Below are 27629 nucleotides of genomic sequence, written 5' to 3'. Positions count from 1 at the left end.
AGGACAAAAATATGGTAATTTCATACATGAAATATATGTATTATTCATTTGTTACACTTACATATAAAATAGTGGTTTTATGATAAGCAAGAAAATGTAGGACTATGGCATTTTGTTCTGTCTTCGCATTGTGGCATTATGTCGTGTGGCATTTTGTCACGTATTCTAACAGGACTGTGTTGGCTCAGGAGTGCAAAATTTTTTATTGGGATCAGGATTGTAGTTATTGATTGTAGTTCTTGGATCACCTGATAATAATGATGGTAGCAGGTAATAACATCTGTGAAGAGGATGGGTTGTTCTAGTGTTACCAGTGTTGAGTATTCTTGAATTTTTGGGTGGACCTCTTTGCTTCTGGCAAGTGCTGTGGGATGGGGAAGGAGTGTAACACAAGGAATTTGATTTTTGGAAGGGCTATTACTCCTAATCCGTTTTTTTTTTTTTTTTTTTTTTTTAATCATACTTCTTTATGGATGACCTGGTGAGGTTTGGGGAGGCTATGTTATGGCATCTTTTGTAACCCTTATGGGATGAGCAGAATGGATCCTAAATTGGGCTACTCAGTTGTGTAAGCTGCTACTACATAGGGAAACCATTGGGTCTACACCAAGTACCATGTGGGTTGTAATAAAGGGCTTCTTACCCTCTTCTAGCACCCCCACTGTCACACACCATTGCTAGAGGACTTATGGTTGTTAGAAAAATTATGGTACTGTTAGCTGATGGAAGAGATGGTGACTGAATATACTGTCAGTCTCAGTCACTCTTGCCAACTCCCATGTGGGTAGGTCCCAAGGAGCACCACCTTATGGTGGTGGGACAGCAGTTGGTACCTTTCCAGGTTTTCAATCATTGAGACCCACTTTTTGATCATGCTGTTCTCTTGTTAATAGGGAGAGGAGGTAACGAGTTCCAGGACCTTGAAATGAAATTCATGACAAGTACCAGATACCCGAGGCCCTTACTCCTCCAGCGTGAGGAATTAAAAAACTGATTATTTTGTCTGAGATTTACCACAAATAAATACAAAAATTACAATTGGCAAGAGTACAGCTGGTGATTGGATTTTACTTACACTGATAAGCATATAATACATTAAAAACAATCATACAACTAAATCATAATGGAAATAGGCTCAGTCTTGAAAAAAATTATATATATTTTACTTAACTATATCTTGCCTCAGTGATAAATGATCTTACCTCCTCTGCTTCTTAATCAATAGCATTTCAACTTGTTTCTTATTCCATAAATTTACATAACTGTCACTAATACAAACATTGTGCTCCTGTCTGAGAATCCTTGACTATCATCTGAAACCAACACTTTCCCATGGTGCCTATATAGAATTATTAAGAATTTTATACATTGTTTTTTTGTACTTTTTATATAATTAAATATTACATTATAATTTGAACCTTTTGGGTCACAGAATTGAAAAGTATATTACACAGGAAATAATTGGAAGTTACAGACCATCTAGTCATGCCTTTATTTCATCATCTTCATTTCTTACAAATTATGATATGCAAAACTAACAATTAATCTATGATCCAGTATCAAAACTTACAACCTTTTATTAATTTCATTAAGTAATTTTAAAGATCATTAAGACACCATATTTCTTCCAAATAAATACATAGAATGAAGGATATACCTCTAGTATCAAGAGAGGCACATTTGTCCATACATGTTGCACATACACTAGTGCTATCAAGTTATGATGAACAAAATTCAGATTCCATTAAACTCCATTGCAACTACTTAACCAATTTCACGGCTAGTCCAAAGGTGTATTAGAACTCTGTGGTCCAGCATTACCTGCAAGGATAATTCAGAAATTGTTACCAAATTTAAACAAACATTAGCATACTTCATGCATCTGCCATGAGCATGCACACTTCACAATACAAAATCTACCTGATACAGGCTGCCCCTATCATATGCAAACTCACACAATGCAAATCAACTACACTGTGAGATCCTTATAGGAATATTAACCATTTCTAACTATGCAAATATGTCCCTGAATGTGTGAGTCTGGCATATAATTTCAATACAAACACCCAGAAAATGAGAGGGTGGGTAGTGCAGGTGCATTATCAGTGAACCAACATGCAAGCACCATAGTATGTACAACAGCTTACAACTAGAGAAGGGCAGTCCCAGCTTATTGTACATGCCTTGGGTAGGTGGGTTATCTACCATTATTGTGAAACCATAGTGGGCATATTTGATTCTATAGTGACATCATAGTTTCTTGATGCCAGTATTACTATACAAGTTCTTTTGCACTTTCCCATTTCCTTGCCTATCAGTCATTTTCCTCGCTCCTCCCTCTGCCACAACCAATACCTCCCTAACCACCTTTACATTCAACAATTATCTTTTGCTGCATGCCAGACCTCCTGATATCCATCCCTTTGAATACACTCTTCCCTGAGAGGACAGAGTTCACCTGGCCAGACTGCAATGTGGCCACCATCCAGCCCTTCTGAGTTACCAGAATTGGCTGGATGACCACATCACAGATAACTGTCCAGGATGTAACACTTCACCCCATACTGTACAACACATTATAAAGGACAGCATTGTACACAATCATCCATTCCAACAACACAATATACATTCTATAAGGATTTTGTTTGAAAACTTTCTCACAGCCAGTGCTCCTCTGGGGAATGGGACTGCTCAGACATTCTAGGGAACAACAACATTTCTCTTTCCTTTCTCAGCTTTACTTTCATTAACATCAGTCCACCTCCATCCCTTACATTTTCCACCTCCCCAAACCAACATGAATTCAAAAAAGGAGCAAATCATGCTGCTCATAAACATCACCAAAACAAGTGCTACAGGGATTCAACAAAAAGTCTCAACCAAAAAATGGTCATGATAACTATAAAATAAACAAGGCAATTGATATAAAATTCCAACATATACAACAAAAAATTATAATTGGTGGACTGGCTGGTGAGGTTGTTTAATGTTTGTCTAAAAAAAAGGGTAGAGTACTAGAGGACTGGAAGAGTGCATGTATAGGTCTGTTTTACAAGGGAAATGAGCACAAGTGTGTGTATAGTAGTTTCAGAGGGATCAGTTTGTTGAGTGTAGTTGGGAAGGCTTATAGGAGGGTTCTGATTAAAATTTGATAGAATTAGCAGAGGAACAGGAGTAATTGGTGAGGAACATTGAGGGTCTAGGACAGGTCGGGGTTGCATGGATCAGATTTTTGTGGTAAGGCAGGTTTGTATAAAAGCTTTAGGAAAAGGTAAGAATGTTTTTTGGGCCTTTATGTAATATTTGGAAAAGGTGTATGACAGGGCAGACAGGAAAGCACTGTGGGTATTGCAGATATATGGGATAGGAGGAAAGCTATTAAGAGCAGTCAAGAGTTCTTACAAGAATAGTACAACCTGTGTTAGAATTAGAAATGGAGAGAGTGATTTTGAGGTAAAGGCAGGACTTTGCCAGGAATGTGTTGTCGCCTTGGGTGTTCAATTTATACATGGATGGGGTGGTGCAAGAGGTAAATGCAAGGGTAATGGGCCAGGGATTGGAGATGTCTAAAAAGAATGGAGAAAAATGGGAGATTAGCCAGTTGTTGTTTGCTGACAACACAGTGCCTAGAGCAGGATCAGAGGAAGAATTAAGGAAGTTAGTGATGGAGTTCAGGAAAGTGTGGAAAAGAAGGAAGTTGAGGATAACTGTGGGTAAAAGTAAGGTGATCAAATGTACAAGGGTAGATGGCTTCAAATTGGAAGTGAGTATTAAGGGAGAGAGACTGGAGGATGTGGATAGCTTGAGATACTTGTGTGCAAATGTGGCTGGAAAGGGAGTAGAGGTAGAATGTAGGTTGAGAGAAACAAGTAAATGTCTTGGGTGATTAAAAAGTGTAATGATAGACATTTGGGAATGGATGCTATAAGGAGATTGTATGAAGGAGTGATTGTGCTGACACCCCTGTATGGGTCAGAAACATGGAACATAAGAGAGGAAGAGTTTAAATGTGTTTGAGATGAAATACCTGAGAAGATTGGTAGAGGTTACGAGGCTGGATAGTGTGTGAAATGAGGAAGTGAGGAGGAGGGCAGGGGTGGAGAGGGAGTTGGGAGATTGGGTTGATGAAAGTATTGGGATGGTTTGGACACATGGAAAGAACGAGTAAAGAAAGATTAGTAAATGAGGTGTGGAAGGCAGAGGTAGAGGGAGTGAATATGAGGGGACGACCAAAGATGAGATGGATAGATGGGGGTAACAGGGGCACTGGGAAAGAGGGAAATGTCTGTTGAGGAAGGGAGAAGACAGAAAATAGGGGTGAGAATAGTTGTGTATGGATGATGATGCAATGCATGGGAGTGGGTGAGGAATGGGGGAGGAGGTGAGGGGATATGTGTGAATGATATTTTGACGCAACCCAAAGGGATTTCTCCCAGCCTTCTCTTTTTCTGCAAGGAGCACTTGGTGATTGAATGAGGCCTTACTATGGATGTGCTGTGTCCTGCTACATTTCTTCTGACCCAAGGCAGTGGGTGAGATGCAGGGATGACCTGTCATCCAAAAGCCAAGAAAAGAGGGAGGGAGGGGTGGTGAATGGGAATGGAGTATGTGAGGATGAAATGGGTGGGAGTAGATTTATGCCTTTGACTTTGGTTACCTCCCTTGTAAGGGAGAAAAGACGTTGGTATATGTATGTGTTTCCCATGAAGTCATAAAAGGCAACAAAGTGGGATAGTGATGGGCCTTGGTATCCTGCTCTGTAAAATTATCCTATGAGAAGTCAAGGTATAAGAGGATCTGAAGACATTTCTAATCAAAACCCTAAGATTTGGTACAGATGAGTAAATGGGAAGAGATAAGCAGTATGTTTGTAAAAGGATGAATGTGTTAGGATTAAGTGAAACTAAATTGAAAGGGACGGGTGATTTTGAGTTTGGGAGTGTGGTGAAGGTGTCAGCAGTGAGGAGGGGGGTGAGGGAAGGAAGTAGCTCTGCTGCAAAGTGATGAGGTTAGGAAAATGTGTGGTGGAGTGGAAGGAAGTGCCTTCAAGGTTAATGTGGATAAAGGTAAAACTGGGATGGGAGCTGTGGGTTTTTACAAGCACATATGGGCCTGGTAGTGAGAAGAGTGTACCAAAAAAGAGGGGCATTTTGAACATTTAAATAATTACTCAGAGAGTTTTTGGAGGATTATCAGTGTAGTAGTGTCAGATCTCAATGCTAGAATAAGGGATGAACCAATAGATAGGAAGTTTGGAGTGCCAGGTAAAATCATAGAGTTGATGGTAGAGATATGTTTAGAAAGAGTTGATAGCAAACACATTGTTTAACCACTTCAGTACAAATAAAATTCTCACACACAGCATTGGCTGCCATATGTATAATGCATCACACTACTTGCATTATAAAATATAAAGTCACCACTGTATTACTCTTTCTCTTTTAGATCATCGAAACTTCAAACATCAGGCAGCCTAACACTCATATGAGAATATTCAACTCATATTGAAGAAGTTAAGAGAGAAACGAGAAGTTTTAAATGTGTTCGAGATGAAGTGCCTGGGAAGTATGGTAGAGGTGACAATGGTGGACAGAGTGAGAAATGAGGTGAGGAGAGAAGGGGTAGAAAGGGAGCTGGCAGACCTACCTTTGCCATCACAGGCCACTATCTTCAACTTGTCCACTTGTGCAAAGTCATGCATTTCCTTAAATTCGACATTGTTCATTATGAACGTCCAGACGTTGTCACAGAAGCGGTACGTGTTCAGCTTGTCAGCCTAATATGAAGTAAAAGAAAAAAATAAATTTGTTTGTTTCCTAATTGACTGTGCTTAGAAACCATCTCCAGAACAAGACTACACATATATATAAAAGTGTGAATACACATTACATCATATAGTAAAGCCTATATTTGTAACCTTAAATATCAATTATATATTATAAAAATATAACTGGCCTTTATTATGGTGTTTATAAGATTTAATGATACAAAGCACTCACTGCCTGGTTATTCATGACCAAAAACACAGAAAAACTAGGCAATGTAAAAATCCTTATGAATAGCAGGTTGTACTCAAATAATACATTTAGTCCATATGCACTCAGAAAACATTACTCTCCCCATGCAACCAAACATGAGTGACTGGTTCATAATACTACCAGGTCTACTTGTGGTTATTTCATCACCCAGTAACTAGTTAATGCAGCCATAATAAAAATGTCACTGCATCCACTAATTACATCACTCCATAAATTTTGTACTGTACTTATGAAACCTCTCAGATCCAAGAGTAAACACATAAAACAAATGTAGCAATCAATCAATTAATCCATTGCCCTTAGTATCTCTTACAGATTTTTTTTTTTGCCATGTAAGTGAATCATTCCTACTGCATATGTGCTGTGTCTTGCTGCATTGCTTCTGATCTAGGCATTGGACACGAGACTGGGATGACCTTTCATCCATGAGGAGCTAAGATAAGTTTGAGTTTTAGAGTCAGTGTGGGTCTTGGCATCAGTGTGAGTCTTGGCACCAGTGGTCTTGGTGTCAATCAAGTTAAGTCAAGCTAGTAAAGCTCCTCCTAACAGAGATGCCAAGTGGTTGTGTTCCAGTGATCAGTACCAAAGGGTAGCATTCTCTTCCCCCACCACAGGGCAGGAAAAAAAAGGAAATGAATATTCAGAGAAATGGTACAGGACAGTAACAAGGGGTTGGGGGACAGCATAATGGAGGGACAGTCGTAGTATAAAAGTGTCATCATTTCTCTATGAACAGAGTTTTCCTCTATCACAGACAAAATGATGTGTGGCTCTGGTCCATAGGGGTGCCCCATATAGATCCTAAAGTATCAACTGCATGCTACTTAGCCACAATAACATAGTTCTGATTATAAAGTTGGGTAGATTTAAAGAAATGGTCAATGATGTGTTTGACGAAAGACTTATGGATTATTGGTAGGATTCTGAAATCACTCTTACTCATGTTAGTGTGATTTGGGGGATGTATACATCAGCAAAGATTGGTAGTACTGTTTAGGCTATGTGTGAGTTGAAAGGCAACATTGGCTGCTCCTATTAGAGGTCTGTAGATCACGTGTCATGCATGTGAAATATCGTATGGTTGGTTATCAGGTTAGCAATTGTTATACAAAATTTTCCCAAGAGTGCTAAAAGATAAATCTGAAATCTGTGACCAGCTAAGAGAAATATTTAAAGAGTCTGTAAACAAGGACTTTGTGCCCATTTCTTGGGGGCAGGCAAACATTGTTCCCGTTTTCAAAAAGGATGACAAATCTCCTATGCACAACTACAGGCCAATCAGTTTGACGTCAATTATAGGTAAGATACTTGAATCAACAATGGATAATATAATTAGAGATCACATTGAGATACATTAATTGTGACTCCCAGCATGGGTTCACCAAAAGTATGTCATGTGTAACTAATCTTCTATCTTTTTATAGTAAAGTCTACAAGGTGTTTGAAAACAATGATACATACATACATACATATACCAAGGCTTTTTCCCCCTTCCAAGGGAGGTAGCCAAAAAGGGAAAGGCATAAAAACACTCCCACCCATTTCATCCCTAAATACACTCCACACCCCTCCCACCCTCCCTCTCATCTGAGCACCTCCTGGATGACGGGTCATCCCTGCACCCTGCCCACCGCCCTGGGTCAGAAGCAGTGTCACAAGAAACAGCACATCCACAGCAAGGCCGCTTCATTTAATCGGCGACCCCCCTTGCATATAAGGAGAGGACGTGGAGAAATCCCTTCGGGCTGTGTCAAAATTTACTCACACATACTACCCCCCACCCCACCCATTCCTCCTCATGCAATCACAACATCATCCATATACAACCATTCTCCACTCATCTCTGTCTTCCGTCCTCTCCCTTCCTTCCTCAACAGACATTCCCCTCTTCCCCAAAGCCCCCTTCACCCCATCCATCCACCTCATCCTAGGACGTCCCCTCATGTTCACTCCCTCCACATCTGCCTTCCATACCTCTTTTACTAGTCTTTCTTCACTCATTCTTTCCATGTGTCCAAACCATCCTAATATTCTTTCATCAATCCTATCTCCCAAATCCTTTTTCACCCCTGTTCTCCTCCTCACCTCCTCATTTCTCACTCTATCCAGCCTAGTAACCCCCACCATACTTCTCAGACACCTCATCTCAAACACATTCAAACTCCTTCTCTCTTCTTCTCTTATGTTCCACGTTTCTGCCCCATACAGTGCTGTTGGCACAATCACTCCTTCATACAGTCTCCTCTTCACATCCATTCCCAAATGTCTATTCCTCATTACACTCTTTAATCCACCAAGGCATTTACTCGCTTCTCTCAATCTACATTCTACCTCCACCTTCACTCCACCTTTTCCTGCTACACTTGCACCCAAGTATCTAAAACTATCCACTTCCTCCAGTCGCTCTCCCTTAATGTTCACTTCCAGTCTACTGCCACTTTCACCCCTTGTACATCTCATCACCTTACTTTTACCCACATTTATCTTTAGCTTTCTTCTATCACATACTCTCCCAAACTCTGCCACCAGCTTCCTCAATCCCTCTGACCCTGCCACAAGCGCAGTGTCATCCGCAAACAACAGCTGGCTCACCTCCCACCTTTCTCCACTTTCTTTAACCATCTCCAATCCCTGACCCACTACCCTAGCATTCACCTCTCGCACCACCCCATCCATGTATAAGTTGAACAGCCAGGGCGACATAACGCATCCTTGACGAAGTCCCACCTTTACTTCAAACCACTCACTCTCTCCATTTCTAATCCTGACACAAGCTCTACTACTCTCATAAAAACTCTTGACAGCTCCCAAAAGCTTTCCTCCTATCCCATAAATCTGCATAACCTCCCACAGTGCCTTTCTGTCTACCCTATCATAAGCCTTTTCCAGATCCATAAAAGCCCAAAAAACATCCTTCCCCTTTCCTATAGCTTTCTCACATATCTGTCTTACCACAAAGATCTGATCTACACAACCTCTACCTGTCCTAAATCCACACTGTTCCTCACCAATTACTCCTTCTGTTCCTCTCCTAATCCTCTCAATTAAGATCCTCCCATAAGCCTTCCCTACTACACTTAACAGGCTAATCCCTCTGAAACTACTACATTCACACTTGTCCCCTTTTCCCTTGTAAAGAGGAACTATACAGGCACTTCTCCAGTCCTCCGGTATTCTACCCTCTCTCCAGCAAACATTAAATAACCTCACCAACCAGTCCACCATCACTGAACCTCCCTTTTTCAGACATTCTGCATGGCATCCATCCAGACCAGGTGCCTTACCTGCTTTCATCATCTTTACAACTGCCTTCACCTCATCCTTCCTTATTTCTCCTCCATTCTCCTCACTCATCACTCTCATTTCCCACTGCAGCTATCTTTCCTTCCCTATCCTCCTTCACATTTAGCAACTCCCTAAAATATTCTGCCCATCTTCCCCTTACTGCCATCTCTTCCATTATCATCTCTCCATCTGTACCTTTTACCTTTTCTTCCCTACTTGATTCGCCTCCTCTTCCTCTCTTAATTTCTTTCCAAAACATCTTTTTATTACTTTCAAAATTTTCTGTCATACTCCTACCCCATTTCACATCTGCTCTCCTCTTTGCCTCCTTTACCTTTTGCTTTACTTTTCTTTTCTTTTCTTTGTACGTCTCATATGACTCCCCCGTCCTCTTTTGTAACCAATCTGTGAATGCTCACTTCTTCTCTTCTACAACCTTCTTTGTTTCCTCATCCCACCATTCACTACCCTTTCTTCTATTTCCCCCTGTCCTTCTTGTTCCACACACCATCCTTGCACACTTTAAGACTCCCTCCTTGAACCATCCCCATTCCTCCTCCACACCCATCTCTGCTCCATCCTTTACTCCCTCCCACTCCTCCTTCAGCTTCTTTTCGTACTCCTTCTCCTTTTCATTTTCATTCAAGGAGTTCACTCTAAGAACCTCCCTACCTTTTGTCCCTTTCCTCCTTCTCCATCTATCCTCCACTCTCAGCTTACCTTCCACCAAAAAATGATCTGATATTCCCCCACCCTCTCCCCTTAGCACATGTACATCCTTAACTCTTCCTATCATAATCCTATTCACCACTACATAATCCATTAGCGCTCTATCTACCACCCTTCCCTCCACCACCCTCTCCCATGTGTACTTATGCTTGACTTTCTTCCGAAACACTGTATTTGCTATCATCAACTCTCTTTCTAGACACATTTCCACCATCAACTCTCCACTACGATTCTTTCCTGGAACTCCACACTTCCCAACCACTCCATCGATTGGACCATTTCCCACCCTAGCATTAAGGTCTCCCAGTACTATTACATTGACATTTCTTCCTAAACCCTCTATGCACTCATTTAAATCTATCCAAAACAATGATAGTTTGATGTTATTTACCTTGACTTTAGCAAAGCATTCAACAAGGTGCCCCACCAGAGACTACTATATAAAGTCAAAGTCCATGGCATAGGAGGAAAAGTGTTTGAATGGATTAAAACATGGATCACTGACAGAAAACAGCAGGTTACCATAAACATTGTAAAATCCAAATGGGGGAGTGTTACTAATGGAGTTACCAAGATTCAGTTTTGGGTCCTTATTGCTCATTATGTATATAAACAACTTGGACAATGGGATTATTAGTGATATTAGCAAGTTTGTGGACAACACTAAAATAAGACTCCAAATTAGGTCAGGAGAAAACATCAAGATACTGCAGGAAGATCTTAATAAATTGTTCACATACATGGTGAAATGGCAAATGGACTTCAATATCTCGAAATACAGTGAATTAAACATAGGTTTACATAACCCAGACAGCAGGTATACCTTATATAACACCTTTTTAGAGAAAACTGAGTGTGAGAGAGACTTGGAAGTTCTAGTGACCTCTGACCTTAAATCCAGGGAACAGTGGATTAGCATTAGAAATAGAGCTAACAGAGCATTAGGTTTCACTGCTAGGACCATTATGAATAAAACCGCAGAGGTAGTTATCAAACACTATCTGGCATTAGTTAGACCCATCCTTGACCATGCAGTACAGTTTTGATCTCCATCCCATAAAATGGATATAAATTCACTAGAATCAGTACAGAGGAGAATGATCAAAATGATACATGGGCTCAAAGATTTACCTTACAAGGACAGGCTGAAGCATCTTAATTTACACTCACAGGAAAGAGAGTGTGGAGTGATCTAATACAGGTGTTCAAGTGGATCAAGGGCTTTAACAAGGGGGATGCAGACAAGGTCATCATATCAAGACAACAGGGCAAGACTCATAGTAATGGATCTGAATTGGGCAAATTTATATTTAAGAAGGAAACAAGCAAGAACTGGTTTACCAATAGTGGTCAACGAATGGAACAGATTTAGTAACCACATAGTGAAAACAGTTGAAATTATCATTTGTTTTAAGAAAAGGTTAGATAAACTTATGGATGGGGATAATAGGTGGTAGTGGTCATGAACCTACCTAATGTAGGCCTCATGGTCTCTTGCAGTCCCCTTCATTCCTATGTTCTGAAGACCCACAGCCTCCAGGAAACTGGCAACAGCCTCTGATCAAGACTGTAAGTCACTGATAAGAAATATTGTGTTGCTCTCTGGGGATAGTCTATGTGGGGTATTGTTGTATGCGGTGTTCAGTGTCTTCTGTGAGATGGTTGTTTCTGGGGCAGTCTGAATCTATGGCCAGACCTATTCTTTGTTGGTAAAGGGATTTCTCAAATTACACAAGTTTAAAATACGTGTTTTTTTAATAATACTAGGTAAAAACCTAGTATTTTTTCATGTCACATGGATTACTTTGAATAACAACATGTCAAGAAAATCAAGTTGTACACGGTTTAGTTCCATGATACAGCCACCACGTGTTCTCCATGTGTGCCACCAACATGCTGTCCTCACATGCAGCACTCAAAGCTCATTGTTACCTATACACCACTAGTGTTAATGTCTCTTTCCACTCTTCACTCTCAGTGCTATGCCACAGTGTTTACCTTGGCTTCCAAGCACCCTTTGACTTCTGTAGCAAGTGGCAGTTTATCGATAAGATCTAGGAAGACCTTAACCCTAGAGCATAAACTAGAAGTCCTGGAGAGAATTGATAAGGGGCAGAAAACTTCAGTGATTGTGGACACAATGAAGGTGAACAAGAGCACAATTTGGACCATAAGGAGTAATGCCAATAAAATTTGTGCCAATGCTAAAGCAGGAACTCCAATAAATAGTTCTAAATCTTCATATGCTCATCCTTTGGAGATGCAGCATATGAAGAAAATGTTAGCCACATGGATAGGCCATCAGAACAAGACCCACATGCCCATAAGCTTCAACTTCATACAGGCAAAAGCAAAATCAATCTATGATACACACACAATTTAGTTCAGTAACCATTTTCACTTTACACAATTTCTACATTACACAATCCCTTCAGGAATGCATCCCTTTCATAATTCAAGATCCCTGTACTGTTTCAATGACGGATGGTAATCTGGGCAGAAACATGCTGGTGTAGTTCTAGTCTGGTGTGGGAGGGTTTTCTCTGTGGGACTTACATCTGGGATGAAGTGGGCATTGCATGCAAAAGGAATGTTTGTCAAGCAAGGAAAAGAAAGTGCGAAGATAGGTGTGAATGGGGAGTGGCTGTAAATGGATAAGAAAATCATATGACCTCCCCCCTTTTTTTGTCTGCTCAGTAGATTTTTCAAGTGGATGAGGTAGAAGGTGGGGAGGAGAATGGTTACCATATAATGAAATGGTGGGGGTAAATCAGCTCTAGCTGTTGCACCCTACTATAGAGGTAGTGCATCCTGCTGCATTACCTATGACCCAGGCACTATGGCGGGGACCAAAGATGACCCTTCATCCATGAACAACTAAAATGAAAAGACAATGAATGGGTTCTTGGATGAGTGTACAATGAGTATGTGCTTTGACTTTCGACCACCCCCCCTTAAGGGGAAAATGACTTTCTGGTTCATGAATGCATTGAACAAAACCTAATCACTTAAACCATTCTTCAATACAGTCTACCACATTAAAGAGTGAACACACAAAATAGTGAATAAAATCAACAAACCAGTGTACAAAAAAAACTTCATTACCCCAATACTGAAGTGTGAGCATGGTCAAAAATAATCTGAAAAAGCACCATTTCTTCTAATATTTCCTTTTTTCTCATTCAATGTGCAGGGCCTTTTGGATAATTCCAATGTACAAAAAGTGAGCATTTGCTGAAAAATGCAATAATCATTATGAATATTATATATGTATATATATATATATATATATATATATATATATATACCAAAAGGTTTTTACCCAATTATAAAGGGGTGGGCGAGTCAAAACATACACTCACCCCACACCCATCAAAAACCCATTTATTGTCCTTCCCATCTTATCACCTCATGGATGATAAGATGAAGGCAATGCAGCTAAAGTACTTTCACAGCAGAAGCTGGTTTACCCCCACCTTTTCATTATGTGGCAGAGGCCCCCCTCAAACCTACATGACAAATTTATGAAGCAGACATGAACATACCATCAGGCCATGTTTTTTCTGCCTCCATTTACAACCATTCATCATTCATTCCATTTTTGCATTCTCTCTTACTCAACAGGCATTCCCCTTGTATTCAGTGGCCTCTTCAGTCTGTCCATCCACTTCATTCTTAGTCTTCCTTTCAAGTCAAGAAACCCTAGCAAAAAAATGTGGAAAGCAGAAATGTAAGGTTTTTACATTTCTGCTTTCCACATCATTTTTTGCTAGGGTTTCTTGACTTGTTCTTTCCATATACCCAAACTTTCTCAGCAATTTTTGATCAGCCCTATTTGACAGCTCTTTTTCCACACCTGCCATCTGCCACACCACATTTCTCACTATCCATCTTAATCACTTCAGTAAAAATTAAATTTTTGCATGCAGCATTGGCTGCCATATGTACAATGCAATTCACTACTCGCATTATATAGTCACTGCTGTATTACTCGTTTTCTTTTACTCTCAGTAATAATAAACACAGAAAATGTGATCAAACCAGTTCACAGAATCCAGGGGTAACTCATGTACAACTACAAAAAATATATATATATACAGGAATACCTCACTATACAACCGAGTTGTGTTCCCAGCTGACTGGTCGCAATGTGAAAATTTGTATATCGAGGTGGGTTTTACGTGTAAATAGGGGGCTTGCGTTCATGGATCCTGTCAACCCCCTCCTCAATTTTTGCCTCCTGGGGCTTTCACGTACACCCAACATTTGTTTTACCTATTTAACAGCACTTGGTCATATAGCAAGGTATTCCTGTATATATAATCAAGATGCCGATGTCGGCATCCTCGTGTACCCATTCGAGCCCTGTGACACCTACATAGGAATAATCGTATCAAAGTGGTTAATTACATCTACCATAGTCCATACATATGACATCTCAAGCACATCTAATTTTTTCTTTTCCCATATCTTCTTCAAATTCCCTGTCTCTGCTCCCTACAGTGTTTTGGGCACTGTAGGGAAAAAAGGAAAAGAACAACTTGATAGAGAGGACTTATTAAAGTGGAACAGAGGAAAAACAAGAGGACATGCAATGAAACTCAAAAAGGATAACTACAGAAGAGACCTGAAAAAGAACAGCTTCCCACACAGAGTGATAGATATATGGAACAAATTGGAAGAAAAAATAGTGTGTGCAAACACAATACAAGAATTTAAGAACAAACTTGAACTTGCGAGATATAAAAATGGGTCACCACGAGCATAGTTCCCTTTCCCGTATAATACAACGAGGTAAATATAATATTTTTTTATGTTCATCTCCAGGTACCTATTTGATTTTGTGGTAACATGCCCCAACACATTAGGGACTGTTTTGGGTTGCCCCTATGGACTACAGTCACACATATGCCTCTACTAAGTCAAAATCTCTACTCATAGAAGAATAATTGCACTTTTGTACTACAGCCATCTCTCTTTTATGCTGTTCACCTGAATCAGTCTTTTACCAATTTTAAGCCTCCTTTTCTAGATCCCCCTGTGGTGGGGAAAAGAAATCTGGTGCTGTGTTTCCCATTCATGTCATATATGGTAACTAAGTAGGATGGAGTGATGGAACTAGTGATCCTGCTCTGTGTATTTATTACAAGAAGTCAGGGGCAGAGAGGGAAATTGAGGGTGGAGGAAAATTGAAAAAAGAGGAAAAAGGAGGGAAGTTGAGAAGTGCCGAGAGTAAATACATTGAATGAGCATAAAGAGAAATGTAGGAGGTGACCCAATTATCAGGGTTCTAGTTGGAGTCTTCTTCCCAGACACTTATGCCTTGACTTTTCATGGGAGAAAAATAATAGAGAACCCTAGACCTCCCTACTGACCCATTTAATAACTTTCTACAACACAAGAGAACATGGTAGCATCATTCTTGTCTCCCCTCATCACAAGGGTTTGATCAGACAAGGTAATTGTCACACATACATATACCAAAGGCTTTTCCCCCCTCACAAGGGAGGTAGCCAAAAAACAAAGGCATAAAAAACCATTCCCACCCACAACATCATGGAGAGTGGTCGGAACCCTTGGCTCTGACCACCTTCCAATCATCATCACCACCAAAACAAGATGCACTCCAGTCGGCCACAGACACACTTACACCAATTACAAGAGAGCTAACTGGGAAGCTTTTACTGAAGAGACAGAACAACATTTTGAAAAACTTAACAGTACACCAATCACAAACATAAACAATGCTGTGCACACTTTTAATACAATCATACAAAATGCAGACAAGAGATACATCCCTAGAGGCAACAGAAAATCACACAACCCCAACTTCACACCAGAAATCCAAAGCCTCATCAGACAACGTGACACACTTAAACACGGTACCCCCACACCTATCCCTCAAAACATAGCAGACCAAATACAAACACTAAACACTGTGATTGCCAATAAAATACATGAACAAAAAACACAAAATTGGCAAAACTTTATCAATACACTTGATCACAAAACAAACACCAGCAAATTGTACAAAACACTCAACAGCATTACACTATCCAACAGTAACACTACACGCTCTCACGCAGCAATAATCACAACAACAGATAATCTACCCTCAAACAGACAACAAGCAAACGCACTCGTACGTCATTTTGCACAGACAAGCCATCTCACTTCTCACCCTGACGACCGACGCACCATTCGACGTAAGAAAGACTTTCCCACAGACTCAGACTATATACCCTTCATAGACAGTCAGGCAAAACTCATAATACATAGTCTCAAGCACTCATCTGCCTGTGGCCCTGATAACATAAGCAACATCCACCTAAAACACATTGGACCACAAGGTATACACGCACTCACAAACATTGCAAACTACAGCTATTCACACAACACTATACCCGACATCTGGAAGCATGGTAAAATAATCACCATTCCAAAACCGAACAAAGACCCAACAATCCCAACATCGCACCGTCCAATCACACTTCTCTGCACCCCCTCTAAAGTCATTGAACACCTAATACTTAAACTTGTCACACCACATATTCCCCTTGCTGACTCACAACACGGTTTTAGGCCACTACACTCCACAAACACTCTTCTGACAAACCTCACACAAAGAATTTTAGATGGCATCAATTCAGATAGGCCCCACCAAAGAACACTTCTTATAACATTAGACATTAGTAAAGCTTTTGATGCTATCCCCCGCCACAACCTAACAAATAAAATATATAACATTGACATGCACAATAACACCAAAAGATGGCTGGCCAATTATCTGGCAGGTGGAAATGCTTACGTGTCATATAATGGCCAATCATCGCACATCAGAAACATTAAGAACGGAGTACCACAGGGCTCGGTTCTATCCCCCACACTATTTAATCTATACATGCATGACTTACCCACACCAGACACCTCAGAAATACAAATCTCTTCCTACGCAGACGACATAACAATCACATGCACACATCGTAACACAGACAAAGCTGCAGAAATAATCCAGCCATACCTTGACACACTCAACACATGGTTCATCACAAACAGACTCAAAATAGCTCCAACCAAATCTACAGCAACACTTCTCACCAACTGGACAAAAGAACACAAATACATACCTCATCTCTACATCAACAACACTCTAATACCACACACAAACACACCGAAAATTCTTGGTGTAACATACGATACATCCATGTCTTTCAAACAACACATCACAAACATAAAAAACAAATGCACACCCAGACTTAACGCACTTAAGTCAATCACTAGAACAACATTTGGACAAAACAAAGAAACTAATATAACAATATACAAACAATGCATACGCTCAGTGTTGAATTATGCGAGTCCTGCATGGGCTCCTAATCTCAGTGAGACACACCACAACACCCTTCAAATCATACAAAACAAAGCCCTAAAAACAATTACAGGCTGCACAAATACAACACCTACAGACCATTTACACCATGAAACAAAAGTCCTCAAAGTCAAGGACCACCTCGACATGAGAGGCACACAAACACTTGCCGCAGCCACCACAAACACATTACACCCGCTACACTACATAGCAGAACACCCACACACACCAAGAAACATTAAAACAACACCCAAAGACCTTTATCATGCACAGATACTCTCTTCTCTTCCTCCACAACCACCAAATACCAGCCTCCGGAAACATATTCATAATCATATCACTCACCGCTCCATTAACACACTGAAAGACAACACACTGCTGCATGCCAGACCCCCTGATATCCACCCTTCTGAATCCTCTCTCCCACGAAAGGACAGAGTCCACTTGGCCAGACTGCGGTGTGGTCACCACCCAGCACTTCTAAGCTACCAGAAGAGGCTGGATGACCATGTTGTGAACAGCTGCCCAGGATGTAACACTTCACCCCATACCATACAACACATAGTGGAAGACTGCATTATACACAATCATGCACGCAAACAACACAACATACGCTCTATAAAGGATTTGTGGGAAAACCCAGTTTCGGCTATGGCATTCCTTGGGGAGACGGGACTGCTCGGACAGACAGTCTAGGGAACGACACCAACAACAACAACAACAACAACTCCATCCCTAATACACTCTGCTCCTCTCCACCCTCTACCCTCCCTCTTATCTTGGCACCTCCTGGATGACAGGTCATCCCTGTATCTTGTCCACTGCCCTGGGTCAGAAGCAGTGTCGCAAGACACAGCACATCCACAGCAAGGCCACTTCATTAAATTGACAACCCCCCCTCTCCGTCCTTCCATGCATAAAAGGAGAAGACGGGGAGAAATCCCTTCGGGCTGTGTCAAATTTTTCTTACACATACTTCCTCACACCCCATCCACCCACCCATTCCACCTCATGCATCACAACATGATCCATATACAACCATTTTCCATTCACCCCTGTCTTGTCAAGTCACAGAAATGGTAAAGAATAGGTTCAAAGAGGCAGCAGAAAGGAAGGATAGCAATAATAAAAAAGCATCTCAACCTTTCTTTATAAGCAAACATTTTACTCTAATACAGATGAATGTGTGGCTCTGGTTTGTGAAGGCACACCAAAACAGTCCCTAAAGCACTGCCTCAGTCACCATGCTTTGATATACTTGAATTTTCATGTTTTTTACAAATTTCTGGAGTATTCTGAAATTATTTTTACACTTTTTCCAAATTTCTGAGACATTCTATAATAATTTTGGGACTAACTCAATATTTTAGGATGATCCTATCAACTTGGTTTATTCATTTAACCCCAAATGCTGAATGATCATGAATCCTAAATCACAAGACAATACATTATCTGGGACCAACGTACAGTTTATCAGAACATACAGTTGTCTGAATTACCTTAAAGCTTATCTTGGAACGAACTTTGTTTGCCAGGGCCTGGTTGATGGCTCGGTCAAATTGCAGAAGCACACGTATTGCCAGGTTCGGAGAAATTTGCTGGAACTGAAAAGAGAAAGAGAAAAGAAGTCTATTGAGCTCCACAAGAATTAATTACTTCACTTACAAGATAAGCTATCACAAAATACTCCAAGACCATCTTGTTGACCAGCTATCATTATTCTTCAAAACATAACCATAGCATAACTCTGCTGTACATACTGAAGAAATCAAATGAACAATTAAAATATAGAAAAGTAAAATAATATTAATGTACATAACAAATATTATAAAGGATGAGTAGCCTGATGACTTCTATATTTTGAGCAATCTCTACAAACCCCATTACAGAAAATTCCTGATATACTGAATGTCATACCACATCCAAACTACTCACCGATATATAGAACCTAGCTTCATATACAATGCGGAAGTTCACAAATAATGACACAGTCAATTCAACAAACACCATATTCCTCCTGAGTTACCTATTGGTGACATTTCTTGGAGTGGGAGAACACCCAGTACACAACATCAATTCCATAATTATATTGACATTGACTGGACTGGACACACAACAACATGACGTCTCAAATCTATCATCGCAGCTCCATTTGGTAGTGTATTTACTCTTACAGGTAGTCGTCGACTTATGACCTACGCAACTTATGACTGATCAACTTTATGACCGTCTGTTGGCAGGCATCACTCATTTGCCAGATGGTAGAAAAATATAGTGCATCTAGTTTTGTTCAACATAGTTTTATCACAAGCCATTCCATGGCCCCACACACTTATACTGAAAACTTTTTGTCTCAGTTACATGTTGTCTTCTTTATTTTGTAGCCATGTCACCCCTTGGTATATATATAAATATTTTTATGAAATTCCTCACTCCTATGTACATCATGATCAAATCTCCCACACACACCTCTCTCTTTAAGTGTGGTCTGATTCATTTTGTTCAGTCTTTCTTCAAGAGATCAATTTCTCATACAAGGAATCAGCATAGTTTTCCTCTGTATCACCTCCAGTTTATGTATGTAGTTGTATGGAATAGGGGGGAGGCCGTTCAGGGTGGTCAGAAGGTTAACCTTAAGTAATAGATCTTGTGTTAGAGTAGGAAAGGAAGTTTGAGGATAGTTTGAAAAGGGGGGGCTGCATTAGGGTTGTGTAATGTCGCCATGGTTGCTCAACGTTTACAGATAGTCATCGATTTATGACCAGTTTGTCCGAGTTATTATCATGCACTTAAAAAAATGTTTCGCCACCACTGATTACGACTCCTCACTCATGTGGCACACTGAATCAGTCTTTGTTAGGATTGGTGGATACCAAGTAGGGGCTGTCCAGAGGGTAAACCCTGGAAGGCCATGTGGTTTATCTACAGGGAAAAGTAGGGTTTCACTTTATCTCGTTTGCAAGGCACAGCCCACAGGACCGCAGCTTTCCTGTAGCAATTCGCCATGTGTTTGGCACCAAGTGGAGGGTGATTTCTGGCTCTGGGTGCAAAAAGAGAGACAAATATTGAACTTAATGGCCATGAACCAAGCAGCTGGGAGAGGTTCCAAGGTGATGACTGCAGCTTTGTGGGTGGCAAGAAACACAGCTACTGGAAGTGATAATGTTTGTTGGGTTCCGTTGGGCCTTACATACCAATGAGACAGCTTGAGACAGCAAAGCCAGCTCACATCCTGCGCACTGATTAGCAGCTGTCGTTGTTCCTCTGACCCATAACTCGTGCATCGCTACTTTCAGGTACGCAGCCTAACTCATCCTGGCCAAGCTCATGTTGTGCACGTCAATTGGCTGAGAGTGACCCACCATAAATCACAGTGCATTAAGTAAAGGATAACTGCCTAACACACTCCAACAAAAGTCGAGGCTAGAGATGAGGTCATTTAGATCCTCAAAAAGAAATTACCGAAGTAGTTGTACTCCACGTATCCCAGCAGTTGGGATATGAATGCCTTGAATTATGGTGAGGGATTCTTCTCTGGGGTATGATGGATAATCCTAACATTTTTACCCTATATTAAGAACAAAGACCAATTTGTGACCAAATCGAATGAAAGTTGTTTTTTTTTGTTATTGATTTCTGCCAAGAAAAGAGTACAAGTTGATGCTTTAAGATTTATGGTAAATTTTTAGAAGTGTACATATATTCAATATAACAATAGAAAATTAAATCATAATTTTATAAATTATAATACATCAACATTATATGCATTATTCTTGGCAGAAATCAACAAGAGATGGATAATTCAAATTGCATTGTTCTCATAGCGACATTCTGCATCCCATGAGAACTACTTCAGCTCAAATATCTGGAATTCCATTTTTATGTTGACCTAGCTACTTTAGAATCATAATGCCATCTTTATTAGATTTGGAGGTCGAACATGACAACGATGACCTAATGACCCCTAGAATTACTGGTACCGCCTTACTAAATGCAGATGTTAGTTATTTATAGCTATTTTTTAGTAACTTTTTCTATTATATTGAATTTGCAAAGAATGATGTATATTATGTTGATGTATTATAATCTACATATTTAAATTTTTGCTATATTGTGCAGGTGTGCACTTCTGAAAATTTACCATCTTTTCAGTGGATTGGTTACATTGGGATTGGGCTGGGTTGGGAGTTACTGGACAACTAAGTTTCATGATATCCGTGCTTGTGTGACTATGGAATTTCATTCAAGTGGCTGGGCAAACTACCAGATAGGCCACCCATACCTGGATACCTGAGCCTCCACTATAATTCCCTACCTGAAGCCGCAAGAGTAACAGGGGAGTTTGGGGTCTATCTCTCCTGTGCCATGATTCATGAACAGGTAAAATTAACCCAAGTAACCAAACCAAGTATAGTAAACCAGGTTGTAATAATGAATACACCAATGAACGACTACCCATTAGTTCAACTGCACCTGAATTAGCTCATCAAGAGTTTCTTGGAGCGTATTACCAAGCGTGGTATTACGATAAAGCTGATACGCTGCCATTGTATCAATCTATTTTGTGTAACCTATGCACCGATTAGCGAGATGTAATTTGTTTTGGTTTGTATTGCAACGAAACGGTAGTAAGGTTCGTTCTATAAATTGTTTTTAGCAAATAATAAAATAAATTTACTATATAACTTTATTCAAACACTTTAATTTAATACATGTTTTCTGTATACAGATACATTATTACTTTCTTTCCTGTTTGCATTAATTTGCCGTCCTCCTTCAAGGATTTCTGGAGCGAGTATTTCTATCAGTTCTAACAGTTGATGTTCTGGAAGAGGCTGTAAGCCTGTACATCCAGCTCGGAATGATTAACTAGATTTGTGATTACACTGGTGGTGGTGGTAGCTATATTATAAATAATTTTACTATAATCTATTTTAGCTCTATAATTATAAAATAAATCTTGATCCCTCCATGCCTTATCTACATTGTTTTCAAATTTCCAAATAGACTGTGAGTCAACAACAAATTGTGGCAGCATGTTCCAATTGTTAACCACTCTATTACAAAATGAATTCTTTATTTTTTCCAGTCTCGTTCTTTTCTTATAAATCCTCTTGGAGTGACCTCTTGTTCTATCGCTATCTCTTAACATGAACAGTCCTTGACATACTTCCGTATTATACCCGCCGGACAGGATTTTGAACGTTTCCAACATGTCTCCCCTCGCCCGTCTGTAAGCCAGTGTGGGTATCTTCAATTTCCTGAGGCGCTCTTCATAACTTAGATTCTTCAGTGTTGGAACTAATTTGGTGGCTCTCCTCTGTACATTTTCTATAGCCTCCATGTCCTTCACCAGGTATGGGGCCCATGCTTGATTACAAAGGATTACAAAGGCGGAGCATGCCGACAGGAGACCTTTTGGTCCATATCTAGGCCGGATGCGAAAAAAAATCATAATAGAATAATAATAATAATAAAAAAAAACTATGATAATGTATGCAACAAACAAAATACATAAATAAATGCACAGGTATAGTTGAACAACAAACAAATAGGTAAACAGTAAACAGCAATAAACCGACACATAACTAATAATAAATTAAAATCAAACGACAAGTGACAACAAAGCAAAAACAAATAATATAAAATAAATCATAAACATTACAGCTTGGAACTGAACTACATGGCACTACCTGTGCAGGAAGTTTATTCCATTCATGAACTACACGGTTGGGAAAGTTGTTTCTACCTACTTCCAAATTGAATCTATTTCCGGATAGTTTGAGACCATTGAGACACCTAGAGATTTGCATACTCTAGGTGTGGTCTGACCAGTGCCACATATAATTGCTTGAATATCACCTCATCCAAAGATACAAATGTTCTCCTGATAAGTCCTGTTATCTTGTTAGCCATATTTATTTTCATATTTATGTACTCAGAAAAGTTTAACCTATTATCAATTATGACTCCAAGATCTTTTTCATGTCCAACTTCTAATAACTGTTCTTTCATATAGTAATTTCCATGGGGCACTTCAGATCTGCCAATTCTCATAGATTTACATTTCTTTGGATGAAAACTCAATAACCACTGGTCAGACCACTGCCTCATACAGATGATGTCCTCTTGCAAAAACTTAGTATCATCGTCTTTCTTGATTTGTCTATACATCTTTGTGTCATCGGCATACAAATACAATTGACTATCATTTTTTATTACTTCCGGTAGATCGTTTATATATAAGACAAATAGCAATGGTCCCAATACTGTTCTAGTTGTTGATGTCGGCCAGAGTTTGTATTCATCTTCCACAATTTCCAGCTCCACAACTTCACTTAAGTACGAATGTGCTCAGTATTCCTTATTATTCAATATATGTAGTATCCTACAGGTCAGCTAGGAACATATAGTCTTGGAACAAACTATCTACAATGATAATAAAAAACACACCCACACTCACACATTGTTGTCACCCAGTACCAAAAAGAATGTAAAGAAAACAGAAAGAATCCAGAGATCAGCCACAAAAGTGGCACCTGCACTTTCAAACTTGTCATGCGAGGAGAGACTGGCTAAATTAGGGTTACCTACTCTGGAGCAAAGAAGAGAGAGAGGCGACCTATTGACCATCTATAGAATCATAAAAGGCACAGAAATAATCGATAGAGAGGACCTGTTAATCTGGGACAAGAGAAACACAAGAAGACATGGAAAGAAACTCAAAAACATAGTTATAGAAGAGATCTGAAGAAGAACAGTTTTTCACATAGAGTGGCGCACACTTGGAACAAACTGGACGAAAAAATAGTGTGTGCAAAAACCATTCATGAATTTTAGAGCAAACTAGACACTGCGAGATACAAAGGCGGGACACCACATGTCACAACTTTCGGGGTTGTGACACACCATCCATTCCCAAATTCCACGTCTGTTTTCAAACCATAATTTGCAAATACTTTCGTTCAAGGACCTAGCTGTTGCAGTAGGCTTTATAGTTGTACTTTCGTTCCTATAAGTTGTCATCTCCTCTATTCTGTGAAATGACCAGAATTCTTAGAATCTTTAACAACTTGTTATTTTACTCGCCATTATTCTTATTATCTGTATCTCCAATTTGGCCATTGTTTGTGAATCATTAACGAGTTTAAAGAATTGTCTATTCATAGGAAAGTCCCGCCCTTTGTACACGATACCCATTGATGACGAAATACGGATATGTCACGAATGTTTAAGGGTTGAACCTGGAGTATGTCACCCTTGTGAATTTATTGTTCCACCAGGTAATTATAAATTGGTGTCTTGTGTACAAATTAACATTTCAACTAAGCATCACCTTGTGAATCTGTTTCAACGGTTTGAAATTTCAATCCCTGCGCACTTGCCACCTCTCATATAAGTTATGTAATTAGGTTAACTACTTAGGTTAATTAGGATTTATAATATTCTCTCGTCTCTAGTGATTGTCTTAAAAGGATTGCTAGAGATGAATCGACTCCTACAGACTCATTACACACCGTACCCTTCGGGGGCAATGATTTAAAACTATAAAACTTGGCAACATTGCGCGATTTTCCCGCCGTGCCCCATCACCGACGAGTTTAGTTCGACAAGAATCTAGGGAGAGGTGGGTAGTGCTTCCGCGAAGAAACTTGCATTAACCACATGTAGTGGTTGTAGGAACATTCCATTATACTTCTGACTCACGTGAGAGTTGTACTATTGAACTGTGGGAGGGGATGAGCTTATGGCGTGTGAATCGGACTTGATCGGTCTCTTTGGGTGAGTTGACTGTGGTGGCGTCATCCAGCGAACTGTGAATCCGGCCCCATCAATCATACCCACCATGATGAGATGTTCTCATGTATCCGGCTTTATCGAACACATCCGTGAAGATTGGAAGCTATGTGACTAACTAAAGCGCTATCTCATGTTTTCTAAGTGTGTTCACTGTGCTAAAGCGCTATCTCATGTTTTCTATGTGTATTCACTGTGCTAGAGCGCTATCTCATGTTTTCTATGTGTATTCACTGTGCTAAAGTGCTGTCTCATGTTTTCTAAGTGTATTCACTGTGGAAATTATTCTATTAAATCGATTTCTTCTAGTTTATTTAATTAGCCCAGGGTTGTGATTAGTTAAATGAGTTGAATCATTCTGTATCCCCTTTCAAGTACTGAATTTTATACACACCGCTCAGAGGGAAGCGTGTGTGGTCCCGGTCGGTGATGCAAATTTTCTGGACTTCGGCTCCCACTGTAGCTATCTACCCTCGCCCGTTCCAACCCCCATCCTCTCCTTTCCACTGTCCTGAGATTTGTGACACCACAAGCGTAGCTCCCTTTCCCGTAAAATGCAACTAGGTAAATACAAATACACATAAAGGACTGGTACAACAAAAAATGTAGTGAAGCCAAGGATAAAAGAGACAAAGCCTGGAAAAAATGAAAAAAAGAGCAAATGGCAAACATACATCAAACTATGAAACGATTATGTAAAAATACGCATAGAAGAAAAGAGAAATTGCGAAAAGGAAATAATAGAAAAATACAAGGAACAGTCGAAACTATTTTATAGATAAGTGAACGGTAACTAAAAACAAACAAGAAATAGAAAAGTTGCGCCAAGGAAGTCATGAATACACAGAAGAACAAGAAATGGCAGAAGTTATGAGCAACCACTTCACATCGGTTTCACAATTGAGAACACACCTAACTGTGAGGGAATAGAGAGACAGAACCCCCCCCCCCCATGAGGGATATAACTATAACAAAGAAGGAAATCAGCGACCAAATAAAAAAAACCTTGATGTCAGAAAATCGCATGGTCCTGATGGAATTGCAAACTGGATACTGAAGGAATGCGTAGAGGAATTAACAGATAGAATACACACTATAATCAAATGTTCTCTCAAAGAAGGTAAGGTACCACACGACTGGAAAAATGCAAACATAGTACCAATATGTAAAGGAGGAAAAAAAGAAAATCCAACTAACTACAGACCGGTCTCCCTAACAAGCACAGTAGCAAAAATATGTGAAAAGGTGATCAAAAGTTAAACACCTGGGAGAAAAGACTATATTAATCCCAAGCCAATTTGGATTTAGACAAGGAAGATCATGTACAACAAACCTAATCTGCTTCTACTCGAGATTAATAGATATAATAGATGAGAGAGATGGATGGACAGACGACTGTGTCTATCTAGACCTACAAAAGGTATTTGATAAAGTACCACACAAGAAATTAATAAGAAAATTAGAATCAATAGGTGGCATCGCAGGTAAATTATTAAAATGGATGGAAGGTTTCCTGAATGGGAGAAAAATTATAGTAATTAGAGACAAATACTCGAAATGGGAAGAAATAATAAGTGATGTTCCACAAGGGTCAGTGTTGGTTCCAATCATGTTTGCCATATACATAAACAACATGGATGAAGGAGTTGAATGTTATATGAATTTCTTCGCAGATGACGCAAAAATATTAAAGAAAGAACTGAATCAGACCTGGACAAAATCTGGAAATGTACTCAAAAGTGGGAACTGAACTTCAATATCAAGAAGTGCAGCATAATGGAACTTGGAAAAAGCAAAAACAGAATTTCAAAAAATTATAAATTTGGCAAAGAAGAAAAAAAAAAAAAAACACGGAAAGGGACCTTGGAGTATTAATCAGCAAAGACATGACACGGGATAAACATATAAGCAAAATAGTCGGTAAAACCTACAACCTATTAAGGTCAATGAAAGTGGCATTTGACTATTTGAATCAGAACCAGGGAAACTAGCTAAAAAGTGACCAGTATAAACAGGTATGGATAAAAAGAGGGACAAATAAAGAGGAAAGAAAGGGGAAAAAATCGAAACTAAGAAAAAACAAAACGAGAACAGAACAGAGACAGACAAGGAGAAATTCTATTGAAGAGTAAAGGATATGGAAGTAAGGAAATGGTTCATAGTAGAGAAAAACAGAAGGGAAACGGGATGGAGGTAACAGAAAATTAAAAGTGTCTTTCACAAATATAGATGGATTAATAACAGGCTTGAGTGAACTGAATGATTACCCGAAGGAAAAAGAACCTGGCACAATGGGAATTGTAGAGACAAAACTGAAAGTTCCATTACAACCCAACATTGTAGGACATGGCTCATACAGTTATTGGATTAGAAACAGAGAAGTAAAACAGGGGGGTGGAGTTATGTTCCTG

At 39.7% G+C, this 27629-nt stretch overlaps 1 protein-coding gene across 2 annotated transcripts; it reads right to left on the bottom strand.

The window, feature by feature from the left end:
- Positions 1–431: 431 nt before the first annotated feature.
- Positions 432–22053, bottom strand: LOC143017845 (transcription initiation factor IIA subunit 2-like). 2 transcript variants are annotated; one of them, XM_076172792.1, is made up of 4 exons: positions 21895–22053; positions 18921–19025; positions 5647–5776; positions 432–1821 (listed from the first exon to the last, which is right to left on the bottom strand). In XM_076172792.1, the coding sequence occupies exons 1-4, from the start codon at positions 21967–21969 to the stop codon at positions 1781–1783; spliced, it is 351 nt and encodes a 116-aa protein (XP_076028907.1). In that variant the 5' UTR covers positions 21970–22053; the 3' UTR covers positions 432–1780. The 2 variants fall into 2 exon arrangements, with proteins under 2 accessions (XP_076028907.1, XP_076028906.1); XM_076172791.1 differs by lacking the exon at positions 21895–22053 and adding an exon at positions 21737–21888.
- Between the last annotated feature and the right edge of the window lie 5576 nt (positions 22054–27629).

This window comes from Oratosquilla oratoria, chromosome 33, assembly GCF_046742065.1.
Source record: "Oratosquilla oratoria isolate Oo_2021 chromosome 33, ASM4674206v1, whole genome shotgun sequence".
Taxonomy (NCBI): domain Eukaryota; kingdom Metazoa; phylum Arthropoda; class Malacostraca; order Stomatopoda; family Squillidae; genus Oratosquilla; species Oratosquilla oratoria.
Note: the sequence above shows the minus strand (reverse complement) of the source record. Positions and strands in the feature narration are given on the sequence as shown.

Coding starts and splice junctions, on each gene's coding strand:
- LOC143017845 (XM_076172791.1), bottom strand. CDS start 21,880: ATGGGTAGTCGTTCATTGGTGTATTCATTATTACAACCTGGTTTACTA. Junction 19,026..21,736: donor TGTTACTCTTGCGGCTTCAG/GTAGGGAATTAT, acceptor TTCTCTTTTCAG/TTCCAGCAAATTTCTCCGAA. Junction 5,777..18,920: donor GTTCCAAGATAAGCTTTAAG/GTAATTCAGACA, acceptor ACTTCATATTAG/GCTGACAAGCTGAACACGTA.